A 22339-nucleotide genomic window follows, 5' to 3' on the forward strand; every position below is an offset into this window, starting at 1 on the left:
AAAGCAAGTAAAAATACAAAACAGATGCACTGGTTCATGTAAAGTGACGATAATAGCATGACTATGCACGGCTGGGTCGACATAAAGTCTGTTGGGAACATTGTCAGAGATGCAATATTTGAACTTCTCATAATAAATGGCAATTAACCCACTTCTCAGGTTCACTTTTCCCCTTTAAATCATATCCCATGGCATGAAATGTAACATGAAATATGGATTATTAGAGCCTGAAAGCATACCTACTGAAAAAAAGTGTCTAAGTACTGACAAAACTACGATAGCTATTTTATTGGCATAATCAAAAGACAAGGCCATTTAGTTTGAAAGAGAAAGAAGAAACTTCATTTGCCATATTGATCTGATGCAAAACTACTTTGCATAACTCTCTTATGCCCTCACTCTGCATGTAACTAGATACACAGCTATGCAGCGAACAGTAAACAGCTTAACACACACAAACTGTAATTGGAGTCTGAGGTTTTAAATGGAGGCAGCTGTGAAGTAAAAATTAACACAGTATTGTAACAAGGAAACTGGATCCAAAAAAGTATACACTCGCTAGCAGTTATCTGTCTGCCTGGCCTTTGTTCTGTCATGACTGATGTCCACTGGGCAATGAGGGACACACTAATATAGAGGCAGTTGGGGATTTATTCACAACACAAAAGATACTAAAGCTCACAGGGATGGATAGCATTGAAAAACAGAAGTTGAAACAAGTCTACTGGATAGCAGGAAAGGGGAAGGAAAAGTACAGGCAGGCAGATATGGGATCCAAGTCAGGGTCAAGGGATGAGGGCATAAAGCACATGGCAACTTTGACAGTATGACAGGAAATGAATGGAACTGGGCTGGTATATTGGCTGAGAGGCTGATGAGGAAATAAGAAGCAGGTACGTGGTGGGCAGGGAAGGCCAGCTAACTGCAGAGCAGATGTGGGACATGGGAACAGGTGAGTAGATGGGTGGGGCAGTCAGGTAATGTGAAAAGGGAGGAAATTCTGAGGGCATATTGGCTGCTTTTCATCATGCTAACATGACTCCTCACTTCCCTCACTCTTCATCACATCTTCTCCCAGCGAGAATAAAGGAGAGATGGAGGACAGGATATGTAGGATACACCTGTGCTTCCTCACTGTAAGCTCCTGTAGAGGTCTCTCACTCCTTGAGGGGCATTTAAGAAAGATCATCAATGATGGAGGATGAAGGAACATGGAGAAGCATAAGTTTTCCGTCCATCCACCCCTAATGGATGGATGGAAAATGGCAATGAAGGGGCCTAGAGAATAGAGAATATGTCTCCATTTACTTAAATAGTCAATACTCAAGTGCAATTCTGATGTGGGCTACTTGTACTGAATATTTCCATTATCTGCTACTCTATATTTGTACTTTATTTCAGGGGGAATATTTTACTTTTTGTTCCACTACATTTATTATGATGTAATATTATAGATTAAGATAAAATGTATCGAGCAGACAAAGTATCTGAAGTGTTATATTAATCAATTAAAGTATAAATTAATATGATAATTATTACTCTAAAATGGGTCATTCTTCATAATGAGTACTTTAACTTCTGGATGTTTAAGTATATTTTATTTATTTAACACTTTTGTACTTTTACTTACGTAACATTTTACATGCAAGACTTTGCTTGGGTTTCACAGCTCCCAGTGTTACTTTGTAGACCTGTGTCATATGAAAAAGTATGCTGACTCTGTGGAATATTCAGGATTAGGAAATAAAAATGGTTCTTTAGAAGGCCATATTTCATGCACCGTATCTGATCACTGTGTCTTTGCTCCCCAGCACGGTCAGCGACCACCACCACCACCATGGTCGTCGAAGGTAAGAACGGAGACGCTGGGGCGCTGTCTGCACGAGGACACAAGAAAAGTTTTTTAGATGACCTCCACTCCACCTTCAGCTCCCCACTGGCCTGGATCTTGGTTCTGGCTCTCATCATTACATGGTCTTGTGTTTTTATCATCATGTTTGACCTGATGGACTACAAGACGGTGTCAGGTAAGGAGAGGTGTTTGCTATTCATTTGCACTTCTCAGCTCCTCAGTCTCAGATACAAATGTTTTATGAACGCTTGTGTATGCAAATTCATAAAAGTTCATGTTCATACCAGCTTCTCCACAGCTAGCTAAGTCAAGCAGATTGTGGCTGAATGTTGGCACTCTTCTGGCGCCAAATGTGGGCCATCTCTGGCTCATATATGGCTGCCAGATTTATCTGAATTTCAAGGTTAGTACTTAGGTGAATGGAACAAGTTTAACCTCAAATTGGAGGCAGTAGAACGGATATATGGGAAGTGTTGCCACGGAAACAGCGCAATGTTTGTCCGAAGTTTTCAGCAGCATCCGAGGAGTCTGACAACCAGGCAAAAAATATGCTGCATACTGTTTAACTTATTATAGTATGGAGATATACAGAACATTTGATTTTAAGTAGATAAGTTTTCTATTGCAAAGTGCAAATTATTAAAACAATATTCAGACTGTTTCTTGCAGATTAGCAGGTTTGATTGTAAGTGTTTACACATTTACACAGGGCATAGGTTTTGTTCCAGAAGTGGGGAGGCATGATGAAGCATATAAGCATATATAAAATACACACACACACACACACACACACACACACACACACACACAAAGAAAAATGATGCTTTTCATAATGATTGTGCAACTCTTGAACATTTCTCATACTATTTCTTTCTTGGAGGGTTTAACTGTAAAAGGGTTAATGTCAAACATTTGGAGTGTTTGAGCATGAGATGAAGAAAAAACGATAGATGCGTGAAAAAGAAAACAGTGCCAAAAGCAACAAGAAGGTAACTGTCTCTTGAAAGGGTGTATTTGTAGCCTGAGACCATTCTTACAGGGTCAGCAATGGTACAAACTATTAATAATTGTGTTAGGTTTATAGCTTAGCTTCAAGTGGATTCTAGTGGTGTGTTCAATGACTTTTTTGCCCTCACAGTTCTCATGCAAGAAGAAAGACTTGCTTCTTCTAAGTGTTATATCGTAGGCAACTGGACTTGCTTGCGTTTCTTGAAGACGTTTCGCCTCTCATCCAAGAAGCAGTTCTTGGACGAGAGGCGAAACGTCTTCAAGAAACGCAAGCAAGTCCAGTTGCCTAACACTTACAATTACCGTGACCTGGATGGCTGAGAATCTTCACCAATGACTTGCTTCATGTTAGCAGGCTTTTTAAACAGTCAGTTGTCCCACTCCAGTTGCCCAAATAAAATGTTGGCATTGTACGTTTTTTGCAAACCACAGATTTTACACATTTCTTTTTATACATGTCAAATTAACATTTCTACAGTGATGTAGTTAAGATTACATCTTACTATATAATGACGAAAACTCTGTCTGTGTGTCTGTTCCACGTTTTTCTCCTCACTGACTTGGTCAATCCATGTGAAATTTGGCACAGTGGTAGAGGGTCATGGGAGGATGCAAATGAAGCAATATTACATCAATTGGCCAAAGGGGGGCGCTATAGCAACCGATTGAAATTGCAAACTTTGAATGGGCATATCTCATGCCCCGTATGTCGTAGAGACATGAAACTTTGCACAGAGATGCATCTCCTCATGGGCGTGGCTCATCACCTAAAGTTGTATAACATCTCAAGGGTTTCACCGATCACCACGCAACTTTGTAGGCATATGACCTCACATAATCTGAGGGGACCCCTCCATTATTGACCCCATCAAACAAAATGGGGGCGCTAGAGAGCTAATTTCTTATCTAGGCCTAACCGCCATATGGATTTTTACTAAACTTGGTTGATATGTAGAACAGGACGCCTCAAGGTGACTGGAGAAATTTAACTCTAATTGGCAACTAGGTGGCGCTATAACAACAGAAAAATGCTTAAAAATGGCTAAAATGCGACCGATCAGTGTGGCTCCCCCTGTGGCCCAATGTTTTGTTTTTTCCTGAAGTTTTATTATGACTAAGTCATGGTATGGTATGCTGTACATAATCATGGAAACTCTCAGTGTGTCATTCTGTCAGTCAGTCATTCTGTCTGTCCCACGTTTTTCTGCTCACTGACGTGGTCAATCTACTGTATTTTCAATAAAGCAATCGTACTATCAAATTCACAAAAACTCTGTCTGAATACATTGCTGTTCTTAATGGGTTCAGTTGACTATTTAATCTGCAATTTCCTATGACCTGTATCCCAAACACACACCATGTGAAACTGTACATGGGCAACTGTGCACTCAGTGGGTATGGACTAGTGTCTATGAGTTGAGTTTCACATCAGGAATGCTGGATGCTGCAGACCAGCGTGTGAGATAAACAAAAGCAGTTCCTTTTTTCAACAAGCTGCACATTTCCAGCTGTGGCAACAATGCTGGATCTCTTAAGCCAAAACATGACGTTTTCCCAGCCCTACCAATGTTGTTTCTGTGCCTAAACCTCACCACACATCAAAGCGTTGTCACAACATAAAATTGAAAAGTAAAGAATAAAGTTTAAACATATGCACTACATGTGAAATGTACAAATGAAATGTATCCTTGGTTTGCAGACACTTACAATGCCAACATTTATTCCTGTGACTGGGTTGCTTGTCCAACCTCATGCCAGAAAAGAGGAAGCACAGATTGCTTCCACTGTAGGCTGAAATGTTTCCCCTTCTTCACCTTCTACCTTTTTAATTGCAACAAAAAGGAGAGAGGGTTATATATAATGTCATGTTTTTGTCCTATCATAAATGTATTTTGTTTCTTTCTCTTTCTTCATTGTAGTATGGCTCTCTATCCTAATGTTTCTACGACACATTGAACTGACCTGATATGAAATGTACTAATTTCCATGTTTATCTGTGCCAGTGACATCACTAAGTTGCAAGCATTGGTTCCATCCATCCTCACAACATTAAAACAAACAATGCTTCCAGAACTTCCATTAATTCCTGTTGTGTTCACCTCTACTCAATTTTCTAACTTTAACATCAACATCTTTTTTTCTCCTTCTTCATTTCCTAAATTATTAAACGTGATTCTCACTTGAAATTAAATGAAAGTCATTTAAGAAAGTGGATTAATGTAGCACAACAAAGGAGAGCACACGTTTCCCCTAGACTATAATATAGCTCATAAGATATCATATTCACAATTTCACCTTGAAACAAAAGACAATAGAGCACAAGGACAAATCAGTTGATAGAAATATCAACTTTCCTTTGTCTTTTTTTTTGACACTATTAATAAGATTTTTTACAATATAACATTGTCTGACAGCATGTTACATCTTCATCACAGTGTGAACACTTCATTTAACAACACCTCTTCTTTCCTTCACCTCTCCTCTTTTTGCTTCACCCCTGTGCTAAATGTCTTTGCTTATTGCCGCTGTGTTTCTCGTCCAACCAGGTCGACCTCCTCTCGTCAGGAAGGTTTTAAAGGATTCAGGCCGTAGAGGCAAGGCCCCTTATCTGCTTCTAACCCCTCGGACCAGATGCTTTTCCTGAAGGCGCTGATAAAAAACTACTAATTACCTAACATTGACTGCTAATATTAGCTGTTAAGTCCTTCACAGAGCACCGCTCCAGCTGCCTCATTTCTGCATCCCTGTCTGACACTGACAGTATCATGCTCAGATTATAAAATAGTATGGATAGTTTGTAGTTTAGTCTAGTTTAGAAGAGATATTTCTGATGTGTATTATTTCTTTAGCACGTTTACCACGTTTTTTATGTCACATATATTGTGTGGTTCAAATATTTGAAAAGAAAAGTATTTTGATTTCAGTGAGGGGGAAAAAACATGAATATTTGAAACCACTTCAGGTGAGCTTGATTTACCAAAACTATCTTGTCTGATGAAAAAAAAAATCAATCTCGTCTGAAATCTTCGCCCTTAAAATACATTTTAATATATAGTTATATTCTTTTCTGTTCTATTATTTTTAATATTTTTCCTGCTTTTATTTTGACTGTTTTTGTGCAGCTTTGGTTGCATTCAGGGCTCGAAAAACTGCGAACCATGCAAAGTTATTCTCTGTAGACAACCTGGTTAAGATTCATTAATGAACAGTACATTAGATACAGAGGTAATGGTCAGCATATGATGCAAAAAAAAGAAATTCCTTAATGATACTTTCTGAACCTCTCTTTAGGATTCAGATCTGCCCTGATTCAGAATGAACAGTGGTCCTCCTTCATCAAACCGTCTTGGAAACAAGCTCATATTTTAGCACTGGGAGACTCTGTCTATTTGATTTGAAAAAAAAAATCCTGCTGTCTCGTGGCATGTAGACTATGGCATATTAAAATTTAAATATGACCTGAAAATTCAATATTCTGATGTGTTATAAGAACCTGAGAATAAAAACTTGATGAAAGAGGATCAATTTGATTGTTTTCAAAAGCTTTTTGCACAGCCATATTTGACGACGGCCTTTTGCAGTGGTTAAACTGGGAGCTGGGTGATCCCTGCTCTTAATGGAAGATTGATCAATTCCTGAAATACAGATTTCAGTTCTTTAAGTTCAGCCCCAGTTTGACCCTTTGCTCCAGAGTTTATGTTTTCATGCATTTCCTCAATGCAGAGGGACGTCTGCACTGAGGAAATGCATGAGTAAGAGTTCAGGAAGTCTGGACATGTTTGGCTTGGTCGAGAGCAAATGAGGAAGACACCTTCAGTCAAACTAGATGATCGACTGAATGACTGTATTCATGTCCCTGCTCCACCAGGAGGCCTCAGCAAGATCAGCTCAGACCCCGTGAAGGCGGTGAACGTTGCCATGGAGGAATCATCTAACATGATTAGTGCGATGTTTAAATTTGCCGCCAAGCTGGTTGCTCCAGAAGACGATGAAGGTACGATCACACATGGTAGAAAAACAAGTGGTGCATCCCATAAAGCTGTGAAAAGCAGAGAGTTTATTAATGCATTCACTCATTTTCCTCTCCTCTTCTATAGGAACGCTATACGCAGTGAGGAAAAAAGGTTTGTATTGATGCAGTTTTTGAATGTACTTCCTGTTTTGCATTCACCATTCTGCTGAAGCCTTGCACGCTGCTATGAGCGTCTTGTTCATGCTGCGCTGCAATACATGTGCTGTTCTTTGAAATGCATTTTTTTTAAAACCTATAAAAAACAGTGTATAAAGTCATACTGCTGCTTTAAAGTCATTACACTGAACTGCACATGTACTGTACTGCAATCACTTGAAGGCAACATCTTTATCTACCTTTATTCTAATTTTTTCAGTTCATTTAACGAACTGAAATCAATGCATGATCATTCTTAAGATGGATAATGATGCCACTGCAGGAATCCTCCATCTTCATAGACATAAAAAATACATAAAATGTGTGGCTGAGGGACTGAGGGGATTGGTCTCATGGAGTTTCAAGCTGACTTGATGTATGAACAATCTCAAAGATTCAAGATGGTTGGAGGTGGATGAGGAGGAGAAGGAGGAGGAAGGGAAGGTGAAGATTAAGAAAGCAACAGGTATTTAAGGATTGCTTTTTTTTCTATGAATGCATAAAATTAACTCTACATGGACATAATCAACCCTGTCCCTCACCCTTGTAACGGTAATGGAGGCAGTGACTTGCAATAAGTTACTGTCCTATTATACTTTCCCTATAACTTTTCTTATAATAAGCTTGCCTATTTCTTGCCTATATCATAACTGCTTCCACTGAGCTATTAAACCTCTACTAACACTAATAATCTACAGTATGTGAAAGATCTAAACAGTAACGTGCTTGATCAAATTAAATCTGAAGTTTTGTTTTGTTAGGTTGCTGATTTAAATTTCTCTTCTTGTGTTTCAGGAGAATTTCTACCCTCCAGAAGTAAAGGTATGTGCCTATTGTTAGATAGCTTATGACTAGAAGAACAGGGAAACTTCTCAGTTCTTTGTATATTGTTTCATTTGTATTTCCATGTACGGTGTTTAAGTGGAATCGTTGTGTTCCCTTGGTTATGAGCTAATTGGTTCCCACCTGCCCTTGTTACGTGGGGACAGGTATGAGTGATACACAAGAGAGATTGAGTGTATTGTGCTTTACAGTGAAGAGAAATTACTGTACCCCTAAGTTGGGATGTGTTAGTACTGTCTTGCTGTGTTGGTTAAAATTAAACGAAGAGGAAGAAGCAAATGTTGTAGCCTGCTTATTACCCACAGCTGAACTGGGGAACTCCAACAGTCAAGAAAAGAGGGTTACACAACACATGTAATGCATTTCAATGTTAAAGTTTGTTAATGTGGAGCCAGTTTTAGACACTTTAAATACTATAGATATGTTAGTAGCTTAATACTTCATCATATATAAGTATATTATGTTTTTCCATGTGAAAAGTCACTGCAAGTGTCAAATGACACGAAGGAATAGAAGTATAAATTAGCATAAAACTGAAACACTGAATAAAATATCTCATCAATGTACTGTACAGTACGTAGTTACTTTCCACCACTGCTATTATAATTTGTCAGTGATGCGTTTGCTGACACCAAAACATCACGAAAACATCAATCTGATGACACATATGCAGCATGTAGCCAAAGCGCTGCAAGAAGTTCATATTAAGAAAACTGCTTCCAGGGGACATTGAAAAGTCCCAGCTGTCACTGTGTTGTGGGCTTCTTGCAGGGTTATTTCTAAATGTTGCACATGTTGTCGTCAAATTGATGTTTTTGTGTGTTGTGTTAAGCTATCTAAATTGTTCTTGTTTGATTTGTTTATTGCAAACAGCTGAAAGTTTGTAAATTTTGCAAATAAACCTAGTTTGCAATGAGGGTTGAAAATTTTTTGATTGCAACTGTTGAGTATTGCAGCCGAGTACTTCCTCAGATCCCCAAGACAATGAAGTTGTTGTGTCTCACTGTCTTGCCATTTATTTCAAAAGAAACTAAAAAATCAAGGTCACAGTATGAACCCTGTTGTTACAAAGTGTTAGATGATAAACTGGTCTTAGTTGTAAACGGTCAGTTTCTAATATCTCACCAGATCTGAGCGGACAGAATTTACCCTGGTGCCCAGATATCAGATGAATGCACAGCTTAAATCACTTATATTATTACTTTTTAAAGACGATCACATCTTCAAGAATTCCTCCATAATAGCAGCAGATGTAAAGCAGTTGAGCTTTATTCAGTGGTTAATTGGTTTGATTGTTAATGTTATAAAAGACATGATGACAGTGATATTAACATGAAAATGTTTCCTGTAGTTATAGGGATGCAAGCAAAGGCAAAACAACCAGTGATTGAAGTTGTGGAGGAAGAGGAAGAAGAAGAAGAGGAGGGGGCTGAGAAAGGAGAAGAGGAAGACAAAGTGGAGGCTGCTGGGGAGGAGGGGGAGGAGGAGGAGGACGAGTATGCAGAAGAGGAGGAAGATGAGGAGGATGAGGAATATGAGGAGTATGAAGAGGAGGAGTATGATGAGGCATATCAGAAATATTATGAGGAGGAGGAGGAGGAGGAAGCTGAAGGAGAGGAGGAAGAAGGAGTGGAGGAGGAGGAGGAAGAGGAGGAAGAGGAGGAGGAGGAGGAGGAGGAGGAGGAGGAGGAGGAGGAGGAAGAGGGAGCAGAAGCTGTGGAAGAGGAGCAGGAGGAAGAAGAGGAGGAGGGGGAGGAGGAGGAGGAGGAGGAGGAGGAGGAAGGAGTGGATGAGGAAGAGGAAGAAGAGGAGGAGGAGGAGGCCGCGAAGGAGGAGGAGGAGGAGGAGGAAGAGGAGGAGGGGGAGGGGGCAGAAGCTGTGGACGAGGAGGAGGAGGAGGAGGAGGAGGAGGAGGGGGCAGAGGAGGCAGAAGGGGAAGAGGGGCCCAGAGAGGAAGAGGGAGTGGAAGCAGCTGCTGATGAAGAGGAGGGTGAGATGAAGGCAGAGGAGGAGGAAGAGGACGTGGAGGTAGCTGCTGAAGAAGAGCAAGATGAGGATGAAGACGAAGAAGATGAGAAGGAACCTGAAGCAGCTGCAGCTGAGATTGATGAAGATGAAGATGAAGTGAAAGAGGAAGCAGCAGAAGAGGATGAGAAAGATGATGATGAGGAGGATGAGGAGGAGGAAGAAGAGAAGGCAGATGCTGCTGATGAAGATGATGTGGAAGAGTCTGAACCTGCAGCTGCTGATGCTGAGGATGAGGATGAGGATGAGGAAGTTTCTCCTAAACCTATCTCCACTTCTGAGGATGAAGAGTCAGCAGTGTCCCCTGATTCTGAGTCTGACGTACCAGTTGACATCAAAGACAGTGACGAAGATGTGTCCCTGCCCGATGATGATGACGAAAAAGATGAAGATGATGAAGATGATGAAGACGACGAAGACGACACCAGCGCCGAAGCATACACTGATACCTCAGATGTCAGTGAATCTGCACTTCTCCCCAGTGATGAGGAGGAGGAGGAAGAGAAGGACGATGATGACGATGAAGATGATAGATTAGCTGAGGGTGTTGCAACATCTGATAGCGATGACATCATTGCAGAAGACAGTGATGAAGACCTGGATCTTGATCTCCCTCCTGTTCCTGTTGCCAGTGAGGATGATGAAGATGACGAAGACCTTAAAATCCCTGAAGAGGAAGATCTTCCACCTTTGCCCGTTGTCGAGTATGATGATGATGACGAGGAACACCTGGAAGAAGACATCAAAGTTGCTGAAGACACTGATGAAGATGATGATCTGGACCAATCAGATGAGGACATCTCCATCGCTTCCTCTGAACACTTTGCAGACGATGAAGATGAGGAAGACACTGACCTCAAAGACCTTGACCTCGACCTCGACGTCCATGTTGACCTCGACGAAGATGAAGATGACAAACCTGATGATGTCATTGAAGAGGACATCCATGACGACGACGACGACGATAAAGAAGAGGAGGAAGTCGATATCCCTCCTTTTGAGAGTACAGACAGCGGAGTCTTAGGTGATGAAGATGAAGATGACGATGTTGGTCTTAAGACAGATGAAGAGACTGTCTTCAGTGATGACATCTCCTATGACACAACCGATGATGATGATGAAAAAGATGATGAAGATATCGATACCAGCTCGTATGAATTTACCTTCGAACAAGAAGTAGGAAAAGAAACCTTTGTTGAAGCTCTAAAAGATGAAGATGAAGAAGATGATGATGATGATGAAGTCACATCAGAGTCGTTAGCTCATGAGGATGAGGATGAGGAAGAAGACGATGACGATGATGTTGATGACCTCTTGTTAGCAGGTATAGTCCAGCATTATTGATTACATTCACTTTAAGTTATAGACCGTTTCACTGTAATTGCATTGCTTGGCAACAGCTTGGGCCGACGTTAACTTCCTGTTAGATGATGTCATTAACATACACTGCACAACATTCGAACAGGAAATACAGAGACCCATTTAGAATCTTAAAGTTTAAAAGTTTAAAACGTCTGTAGACCAAATCACCGCGACGTCACACGAACAACAACAATCACTTGCGGGTAGACAACTGGCAGTTGATTTGAATTGCGGCAATATGTGAAATCAACAGACTTGTTTATTTGTGTCATTTTCAGCCATAACTATAAGACATTTAGTTAAATATGGTGGTTCGACCAAGCAGCAACCTCCAGGGCTGAAAAATGAAGCCAACATGACAGTGTCAAAAACTGCAGTTCTTTGAATGGCCACTTGAGGCTGCAAATCCCCAGAGACCTCCATGTTAAAATGCCCAACTTAACAGCAGAAATAAACATGTGTACAGCCTGGTAAAAAAAATACGATTTTGGTCTGTGGAGCTAATTGATCCACTCGTGACAACTGCATGGGGGTAGACTTTTTTTTTATTTTAACTTACTTTTTCACATTTTGATAAGGCTTAAAGTTACACATAATTAAGAGCAGGCCAGTTTGATTGACAGGCTGTCTGCCGATAGTGTCCTCGGTTTCTCTGTCAAATCTTCCCCTCACTCCCCCAACGCCAGGCTCTCACCCAAATATGGTCACTTCTGGCTCCATGAAACAAGATGGCAGTATCCTCAACACATTCTCACTCCAACCTCATCACGTATTGATGTGCTTGGTCATGGAGTTCCACTTCCACATACAACGTGCAAAGTACCCTGGGTGAGTTGGTTGTTGACGTTCTGGGACACCGTGTCAAGTTCTGCCTGTTACATGCATTGTCTTCTTTAAAAATACACCTCTGTTTTCACAGGAAATTCAACGTTTACATACAGTCTCTTTCAAAAGAAACACACTACATTGGTACAACATTGCGAATAAACACGTGGTAAGGTTTAGGCAACAAAAACACGTGGTTAGGTTTATGAAAAAAGAACAGGGTTAGGCTTTAGAATCTTACGGCATGTGAGCACCGCTTTCTTGGGTGAAGGTCGGTGTTTGTTAGACGCATCCACCACCACTCGTGCCCACCCCACTCAGACTTTCGCTGCCTTAACTTTTGTCCTTGTCCTGTCGCATTTCCCCCTGACACCACTGGCCATGTATTGTGCCAACATTAAAGGACACCTTTTTTGTTGGTTTCGCAAGTCAGTGCCCAAACGCCGGATTTCGATGACTGAGTTCACAAACAAAGGATGACGTCACGGTTGAAATTTTATGAAGGCTTAAAGTTATGCGTAATGACGGTTGACCCACTTTGAGCGACAGGCTTTCTGTGTCGTGTCCTCGGCTTCTCAGTCAGATCCACAGCTCGCTCCTCCAGTGCCAACCTCAACCCAAATATGGTCACTTTAACCCAAATACGGTCACTTCTGGCTTCAACAAAACAAGATGGCGGAGGCCGAAATGCCAAAATGGCAAACTTGAGGCTTCAAAACGGAATTCGAACCAATGGGTGATGTCACGGTGACTACATGTTAGCATGGTAGCTAAGTCTATGGGTCCGACCTATCTGTTTTTTCTGCAGTGCTTATTTCATGTACTGTGTTGCTTAGCTAGCATCTAACATAAGCAATGAACTGCTGACAGGGGCCACATTAAAACACATATTAGCCACGCTATATTTGGAATATTTACTCCACTTCACCTCACACACCAACCAATTGAGGCAGCAGTAGATCAGCAACTCCAGTGTTCTGTGAAGTAAAATGACTGCTTTTGTCAATGGAGTCTGGTGGCTTTGAGATAACAGCTTCAGTTACCCATCGGAAAGGGTACACTTAAGTACCCTTAAACTGATACAAATTTTCTTAAGTGGATCTTTTAGGTGACTAACCAAGCTAACCAACTAAGGCTGCTTTTGCTTAGCGCCATTTCTATACATAATGCAGGGGTTTTCTACACGGAGTTATCGGAAACAAACATTGTGATTTGGTTTATATTACTGTATTTCATAACCAGAATGAAAAATGCTTGAATTTGATTGGCTGGCATTTGTCATTTCAAATTATCATTATGGACAGCAAACAAAGATACTGTTAGCAGTTAAATTACCATACTAAATCAATATTACATCGACACTGATAATAACTGAGTAATAATAATAATAATAATAAATCATATAATATATCATAAACAATATACTATAGGGGAGAAAAGTCAGTGTGCCATTCTGTACATACGTTTGAAATAATGAAAGATACATGTGTCTATAATTATATTTTTAGGCTGCTTTAGGCTCTTTAAAAATCGTAACTAAGACAAAAGATCAAAAATTACATCAACAATAATACTGATGAAATATTATCTAACAGGATAAATCTGAGTTTAAAATAAATTAATACATTTTGTTTTATTTTTGTGACATCATTCCATTTCCCTAAACCTTCCAATCCCAAAATGTTGCCCAGCATACCTCAATACATATCAAAGTAATTTTCGAACATTGGCAGTGTAATGATTATATTTGTAGCTGCAACTGCAGCAGCCTTCACTGTCCAGGAGGAGGCAGTAAAGACTGAGGCAGATGAACATGAGGGTGAGGGTGAGGATGACATCGAACCGGCTGCTGATGAAGATGAAACTGAGGAGGCTGAAACAGAAACAGTTGGCGAGTATCACACATTTAAAACACCTGCAGCGTCACACACACTGTAAAACTGCATGAGCTCATCAGAACTCATTTAACACATCATTAAACTTTTTCTCCTATTAATGGGGTTTTACACTTGTTTCCTAAAACTGGTAAGTTTGACAGGTAGTGTCATCTTAGCTGAGGTAGTTTGTGCATTTAATATTCAGTGTTTTTAAAAGGAATATGAAGTCAATGATATTATTACAACTCTCTTATCTAATAGCAGAAACAAAACAATATTTGTTTACAGCTGCATCAAACATGCATCGTGCATCAAACCATGTTTTATATAGACATTTTTAGAAGTTCTGAAGTCTTTCTGGAGCAAATTACAGCAAATTAAATGTTTTTGAGGTTTCCTTATTTTACTTCATACTGCAGTGTGAGTCTGCCATCTACAGTCCAAAGCAGGCTTATAGGACAAAATGATAAAATAAAATAAAATAAAATAAAATAGAATAAAATAAAAAAATAAAAATAAAATAATATAATATAAAATAAAAGAAATAAAAGTAATGAATGAATAAAGAAAATCCAAAATCCTGATATTGGTGTAAATAAAAAAAATAAATAAAACAAAATAAAATAAAATAAATGAATAAAAAGATAATCCGCAATCCTGAAATTGGTGTAAATAAATAAAATAAAAATAAAAATAAACAAGGAAAATCCAATATCCTGATATTGGTGTAAATAAAGAATAAAATAAAATAAAATAAAAGCTAACATAAGTTTGCATTTGTTTTCTACATTTCAGTGATAAATGAGGTGTTTTTTCACCACACTGCGGTTACATTCATGTACATTTCTGAACATGATTGAGATCAAAACATCAGCACTCTTATCTTTGTTGCACATAATTTATTGTCTAAGCTTTTGGTTACAAAGACCATTAAATAGTTTTTATTGCTGTTTTTATATTCAACACTTTTTTGGTCATGTGGGGTAGTTTTTGGAAATTATAGTCATTTTTTTGCATTTTTGCACACCCATTTTAGATTTGTCTTTGTCCAGATTTGTGTCATGTGAGCCTTAAGTAAGAACCAGACATGTAAACATTTCAAAGCATTCCTTTAATTTCATTATTACCCCAGAGTCTAAGTAGAAAAACCTTGAGTGTTACCAGTCACCTTCCAAATAATTCCAATTATATGTTGCTGCTTTCACTCTCAGCTACCATTCTGCCTGCTGCCCTTGAGGAGGAGGATGAGGATGAGGGAGAGGACGAGGAGCCGACGGCTGAACTAAAGAAAACTGTAGATGAGCCTGAAGATAAAAAAGAGGAGTACGATGAAGACGAGGATGAGGAGAAGGCGACGGTGGATGTGATCAAACCTGTGCCTGAACCTGAGGAAGAAGCACCAAAGCCTGAACCCACAGGTCAGAGAGCAAAAATAATTACAGCTGTTATGTTCAGTTTACTTTCACTGTGACTTCACCTGTGCTTTGTGCTTTCAGTGTGTCCCTGTATCCACCCTGCAAAGATCAAAGAGTCGGTCACCAAAGAGCCGGTCACCAAGACTGCAGAGAAAAAAGGTTTGAGACTTTCCTCCGTGTTCATTTGTTATCTTCACATGGTAAGCTTGTCTTACTGTTGCACCTGATGCATTTCGATTTTTGTTTGAGTTCTTGCAGTGAAATTCTGTTTCCTATCTGCTAGTAATGCTAAAATATAAACTTAATTTGCTGTGGTGGTGAATACAGATTGGTATCCTACTGCTGGTGGAGCAGCTGCAGAAGTACATCACTGTTAAAAACCTCAATGTTTAGTCCTTCAGTTTGTAGCTTCAAGTGATTATTATATAATCTCATGTTTGTGTTTTCAGAAGCTCCAAGAAGAGTTTCAGCTGTGAGAAGAAGAAAAGGTACAGATAACAATTTGAAGTTTTTACCAAAGAGATTCCCATATAAAGCTTAGGTTTATTCTCTGAGCTAATACTAAACTTTGACTGATGGAGCAGGTTGGAGTGCTTCATTACAGGCCGAATTCAGGAAATTCTCCAGCCCTCTGAAATATGAAACTAGTTCATGTGTTTTGGGGCGACTGTAACATAAAGCTAGTGGTAACTTTGATGTTGCATTAGGAAGCATAGCCAAGTAAAGTTCCCATTTGTATTGGTTGCCATTTTTATGCCTCTGTGCCGGCGTTAGCTGTAGCCAGAGGGGTTATTGTCTTCAGGTTGTCTGTATGTCATACATGCAGCGCATTCTCATCCCAATCTCATGAATGTGATATCTCAAGAAAGAATTTCATCAAATTTAGCACAAGATGAACTAATTAGATTTTGGTGGTCATAGGTCAAAGGTCAAGATCACTGTTACCTCTTCTGTCTCATTTTCATTAATGCGATATCTTATGGACAGCTTGATTTTTTTTTTTTTGATTTTCAGAGCGTGAAGCTGTGAAGACGGAGGAAAAGCCAAAAAGGAAAGGTAACACTGAAAACTGTGACATACCATCTTTATAGCACCTTTGTCTTAAAAACTAAATGTAAAAGCAACTCATTTTTCTTATTATGATGTAATGAATTAAACTATGTGCTTGTGTTGCACCCAGCAATGCCCAGAATTGCAGCTCTGGAGCCGAAAATCAGGAGGATTGCGAAATTTCCTGCTTTTCTCAAAGGTACTCAGACTGACTGCGGGCCTATGATGGTCTTTGAACCACGAGATCAGGACTGAGTTTAAAGGAATAGGGTGAAACACTTATTCCCCAATCTGTCCATGAAACATGCAGCTAACAGATCAACCAAACGGGATATAGCATGTTAATTAGTGAGCTCTGGGGATGTTGGTTGGTGGATTTTGTAACCTCTGCAGAGCCAGGCTAGCTGTTTCCAGTCTTAATGCTAGGCTAAGCTAACTGGCTGCTGGATCTAGCTTCATATTTATTGTACAGACATAAGAGTGGTATCAGCTAAAAAATATTGAACTATTCCTTTGAATTAAGCTTAAACTGTAAGAAACATCCACAGAAAACTGCATAAATGGATTTTACATATACCTTTCCAACAACACCTCTTCAAAAATTCTGTCACCAAATTGTCACACTTCTATTTAATGACATGTTCTTTATTTTATATTCCAATGAAAAGCCAGGAAAGTGGAAAAGCCTCCCACCAAGACTCCCACTAAGACTCCCAAAAAAGGTACGTTGATAAGTCGGCTGCTAATAAGTCACATTGACACTTAATCTGTGGTAAGAGCTAGGCAAAGTACTGTACTGTAGATAACGGCACTGCTATTTTCAAGTCAGAGTTTATTTTTAGCACCTAATAAATCACAAACCTCAAGGGGCTTTACAGTGTTTACAGCATACAGTACTATACCATCTGTCTTTAGACCCTCGATTTGGATCAGGAAAAACTCCCCAAAACAATCCTTTAAAGGGGGAAAAATGGAAGAAACTTCAGACCACACAAACACATAAGAGGCAAAACTGAAGCACGCCATTCACATAAGAGAATGAAATGGACACACAAGGGAGAGACTGAATTTCCTGCAGGACAAAGATCCCAATCCAAAACATCTTGAATCAAGCATCGGCAGCAGGGAGAGAGAGAGACAGAGCGGTCTCAGGATGGCTGATTGGTCCGGCACACACACCTTAGCGATGTCCTTGTTGGACAACGCAAAAAGTGTTGTTTTATCATCTGGTTATTTTTCTTTGACAGAAAAAGAGACAGAGACCAAAAAACAAGAGGAGGTCCCAGAATCTGGACAAGAACGTATGATACTTTTTATTTTCACTATGACTTTAAAAAGGTTTTTAACCTATACAAATGTTGATATACAAAATACAGTTAGCAAACCAACATGTATCGTCTGTTTCAGTCGGCCCTTGCAGACCTGCACCAGTCTACTGCCCGTCTCCACCTGGCTGGTACGGTAAGTAACAATGTTATCATGCAGGGGGGAAAAAAATCTGATTTCATGACGATGGAGGTGACAGCCTGCTTTAAATATATGTTTATCTTCCAGTTCATCACATTGTCACAGACAACCCGTACCCTCCTCCAACCACTTCAGGTATTTACACTGTTGTCATATCAGCGATATTGTATTAGTAAAAGACTATTCCTTTGATATATTTTCATGTTTTCAGTCTCTACTGCTGGAATATACAAACTTTTTTATTTTCAGCTCCCTCTGCTCCTGTTCTGACCGCTCACCCTGTCCATCCCGGAGCTCCACCTCTGCAGCCTTTTTACCAGCAGCAGCAGATGCATCCGCTCTACGCACAGTATCAACCATATCCACCGATGCAGCCAATGCCACCAATGATGCAGCCTCAACCAGAACCAGCGCAGCCAGTCCCACCAGTTGAACCGGTCCAGACAGAAGTCAAGGAAGAAGAGGCTCCTGTTCAGGCTGAGGTCGTAACTCCAGCTGCTGAGGCTCAGCTGGCTGTAGCTCCAGTCAAGGGTGAGAAGAGATGAACTGAGGCTCACAGTGTTCTTATGTGCAGATTCAAAACTTTTAGCCAGTATGGCAGAACTGTTATTTGAGTGAGAAATCTGCAAAATCTTGCAACACTCAAAGGCATATAAGACCTTTATGATTTTAGATTTGGAATATGGTTTGACATTAAAAAGTATTACCTCAGATGCAGAATGCAAACTTTATCAGATTTGGCCAGGTAAGGCTGCAGAGCTGTGCACACAAGAAAATATGAAATGATGCAATGCTTTAGAGATTACAAAAAGGTCTTAAGCATAATGTCAAAACACCATTATGAAGCAAAAATGGTAAAAATGATCTTGCTATGCACCACAGAGGTAGAAAAACCACCAGAAACTGAGATTTGCCCTGACTTTGACTACTTTTAAATCCAGGTATCCAGGCATATTTTTGACATATGTATCAACTTTTTAGCCTTTTTTTTTCTACTCCCGTTGTTTTTCTGATCACATACTACAGTCTGGAAATGTTGCTGTTTAGAATCATAATCTTTCAGGTTTTATGCAAATTGAAGTTTACATTTTTAAAACACTCGATATTTTTGATCTTATATGATCTGCAGGGATGCAAGCAGTCTCAACAGAGTAGATGATGAGTTGAATTTCAAATGAACATATTCACCAAATTAAACCCAATGCGTTCTCATCCCAACTTGCTGCGTCTCTGTCAGTGGACCCAAACGTCAAAATATGATATGCTAGGTAACCTCCTGCGTCAGTTTTGGATGTTCACGAATGACGTGTCAATTGACACATTTTGGTTGCATTGTCTTTTTTCAAACTACCTTTCCATTCTCACAGGAAACATGCAGTTTCTGCTTGTTCCATGCATACAGTCTTTTTCAAAATAAACTTAATACATTGGTAAATACTTTATTTATTTCCTTAAGTTTAGGCAACAAAAGTTCCTGGTTAGATTTAGAAAAAAAACCATTATGGATTGGCTTAAAATTAGTGTGGTTCTAGCTGACAGAATGTCACATCACATGACATATGTCACACTACTATAGCCTGCTACACATATTAGCACACTACATTGTTATTAAAATAATGCCATTGACTTTTGGTTTCACACGGGAAATGACCAGTGGGTGACAAAGCAGCAATATTTGACAAGTTCAGTTGTGGACGATGGCGTTAAAAATAGCCACCGCCCGGTGCACATCGTACTATTGTGAAAGGTGCCTCTGTGCATTGGTATCTGAGGCTGAAATCACTGACAAAGCAGCAGCATTTGATGAGTCGAGAGTGAGAGTGGGCTGGGAAAAGGGGCTTCGCAATGACACCATCTTGATATCAACAGTAACCACCCCATGAGTGAATTGCAAAGTGGGGGCAATGAGCTAGGCAGTGGGATACACACATGCACTGTGCATGCATGCATCTGGACTGACAACAAACCACAGAGAAGCTCGGATTACAACACGCACATAGGGAGTGTGACTTCATTCTCTGCTCAGGACGCCATCACTTCATTATATCTTTACATAACAACCTGTGGTTTGCTGCTGCACCAATGTTCTGTAAGTTGCATGCAGAACCTTTAAAGGTCTAGTGTGTAGAATTTAGTGGCATCTAGTGGTGAGTTTGCAGAACTGGACTCCTATGTGGCAAGCGCATAGGCTGCTGTAGAACAACATGACGGACTCTGTGTAAGAGGACCTGGTCCATATACAAGTATAAATGGCTCATTCTAAGGCAACAAAACCACAATTCTTAGTTTCAGGTGTTTATAAACACTAATGGACTTGGTTGAAAACGCCACACTAAAGTGCCCTCTTGAGTGGCGAAAATGAGAGGATGTGCCCTGTCAGCTGCCCTCTTGAATGATGAAAACGAGCGGATGTGCCCTTTTGGCTGCCCTCTTGGCTGCTTTCTTGATTAACAAAAATAAGAGGATGTGCCCTTTTGGCTGCCCTCTTGAGTGGTGAAAATAAGAGGATGGCCCCATTTGGCTGCCCTCTTGAGTGATCAGAACAAGACAATGTGCCTTACTGGATGAAAATGAGCAGATGTGCCCTTTTGGCTGCCCTCTTGAGTGATCAAAACAAGACAATGTGCCCTATTGGATGAAAATGAGCGGATGTGCCCTTTTGGCTGCCCTCTTGTCCCCATGTCATGCAGTAGGTGCCCTTTTTTCCTTTGCGCCCCTGCCCTTGAAACATCCTGAATCCGTCACTGATTATAAACTAATGACAATGTAGTTGTGAATGTTGTAACCATTTCTGCCACAAGATGTCACTAAATCCTCCACACTGGACCTTTAAATGGAATCTTTGCAATTGAAAAAAATATAAAGAGACCCTTAATTTCATGACTTAGCTAAACTCTTTTCTCTTTAAGAACCAGAGACTGTTAAGGAGGAAGTGAAGGCTCCATCCACAAAGAAAGGTACAAACAGTTTAGTTTGTTGAATAGTTAAGCACAAACACAATTTTTAAAAAGTTAAACACACACATACAGTACAGGCCAAAAGTTTGGACACACCTTCTCATTCAATGCGTTTTCTTTATTTTCATGACTATTTACATTGTAGATTCTCACTGAAGGCATCAAAACTATGAATGAACACATGTGGAGTTATGTACTTAACAAAAAAAGATGAAATAACTGAAAACATGTTTTATATTCTAGTTTCTTCAAAATAGCCACCCTTTGCTCTGATTACTGCTTTGCACACTCTTGGCATTCTCTCCATGAGCTTCAAGAGGTAGTCACCTGAAATGGTTTTCCAACAGTCTTGAAGGAGTTCCCAGAGGTGTTTAGCACTTGTTGGCCCCTTTGCCTTCACTCTGCGGTCCAGCTCACCCCAAACCATCTCGATTGGGTTCAGGTCCGGTGACTGTGGAGGCCAGGTCATCTGCCGCAGCACTCCATCACTCTCCTTCTTGGTCAAATAGCCCTTACACAGCCTGGAGGTGTGTTTGGGGTCATTGTCCTGTTGAAAAATAAATGATCGTCCAACTAAACGCAAACCGGATGGGATGGCATGTCGCTGCAGGATGCTGTGGTAGCCATGCTGGTTCAGTGTGCCTTCAATTTTGAATAAATCCCCAACAGTGTCACCAGCAAAACACCCCCACACCATCACACCTCCTCCTCCATGCTTCACAGTGGGAACCAGGCATGTGGAATCCATCCGTTCACCTTTTCTGCGTCTCACAAAGACACGGCGGTTGGAACCAAAGATCTCAAATTTGGACTCATCAGACCAAAGCACAGATTTCCACTGGTCTAATGTCCATTCCTTGTGTTTCTTGGCCCAAGCAAATCTCTTCTGCTTGTTGCCTCTCCTTAGCAGTGGTTTCCTAGCAGCTATTTGACCATGAAGGCCTGATTGGCGCAGTCTCCTCTTAACAGTTGTTCTAGAGATGGGTCTGCTGCTAGAACTCTGTGTGGCATTCATCTGGTCTCTGATCTGAGCTGCTGTTAACTTGCGATTTCTGAGGCTGGTGACTCGGATGAACTTATCCTCAGAAGCAGAGGTGACTCTTGGTCTTCCTTTCCTGGGTCGGTCCTCATGTGTGCCAGTTTCGTTGTAGCGCTTGATGGTTTTTGCGACTCCACTCGGGGACACATTTAAAGTTTTTGCAATTTTCCGGACTGACTGACCTTCATTTCTTAAAGTAATGATGGCCACTCGTTTTTCTTTAGTTAGCTGATTGGTTCTTGCCATAATATGAATTTTAACAGTTGTCCAATAGGGCTGTCGGCTGTGTATTAACCTGACTTCTGCACAACACAACTGATGGTCCCAACCCCATTGATAAAGCAAGAAATTCCACCAATTAACCCTGATAAGGCACACCTGTGAAGTGGAAACCATTTCAGGTGACTACCTCTTGAAGCTCATGGAGAGAATGCCAAGAGTGTGCAAAGCA

The 22339-nt window shown here is 40.3% G+C and overlaps 1 protein-coding gene across 7 annotated transcripts in view; it reads left to right on the forward strand.

Moving 5' to 3' along the window:
* The window catches only part of LOC117270345 (uncharacterized), a 42166-nt gene that overhangs the window by 6858 nt on the left and 12969 nt on the right, over positions 1–22339 (forward strand). For 2 of the 7 annotated variants that reach the window (XM_078173993.1, XM_078173996.1), the window contains exons 2-19: positions 1812–2027; positions 5407–5454; positions 6729–6854; positions 6958–6984; positions 7824–7850; positions 9223–11220; positions 13837–13974; positions 15172–15378; positions 15457–15534; positions 15825–15863; positions 16390–16431; positions 16556–16624; positions 17094–17147; positions 17673–17726; positions 17833–17886; positions 17980–18027; positions 18142–18423; positions 20802–20849. In XM_078173993.1, the coding sequence (XP_078030119.1) occupies positions 1812–2027; positions 5407–5454; positions 6729–6854; positions 6958–6984; positions 7824–7850; positions 9223–11220; positions 13837–13974; positions 15172–15378; positions 15457–15534; positions 15825–15863; positions 16390–16431; positions 16556–16624; positions 17094–17147; positions 17673–17726; positions 17833–17886; positions 17980–18027; positions 18142–18423; positions 20802–20849 (3555 nt within the window). The remainder of the gene's footprint in view (positions 1–1811; positions 2028–5406; positions 5455–6728; positions 6855–6957; positions 6985–7823; positions 7851–9222; positions 11221–13836; positions 13975–15171; positions 15379–15456; positions 15535–15824; positions 15864–16389; positions 16432–16555; positions 16625–17093; positions 17148–17672; positions 17727–17832; positions 17887–17979; positions 18028–18141; positions 18424–20801; positions 20850–22339) is intronic. The other 5 variants (XM_078173997.1, XM_078173999.1, XM_078173994.1 and 2 more) reach the window with 4 other exon arrangements.

Source organism: Epinephelus lanceolatus, chromosome 13 (assembly GCF_041903045.1).
Source record: "Epinephelus lanceolatus isolate andai-2023 chromosome 13, ASM4190304v1, whole genome shotgun sequence".
Lineage (NCBI taxonomy): Eukaryota > Metazoa > Chordata > Actinopteri > Perciformes > Serranidae > Epinephelus > Epinephelus lanceolatus.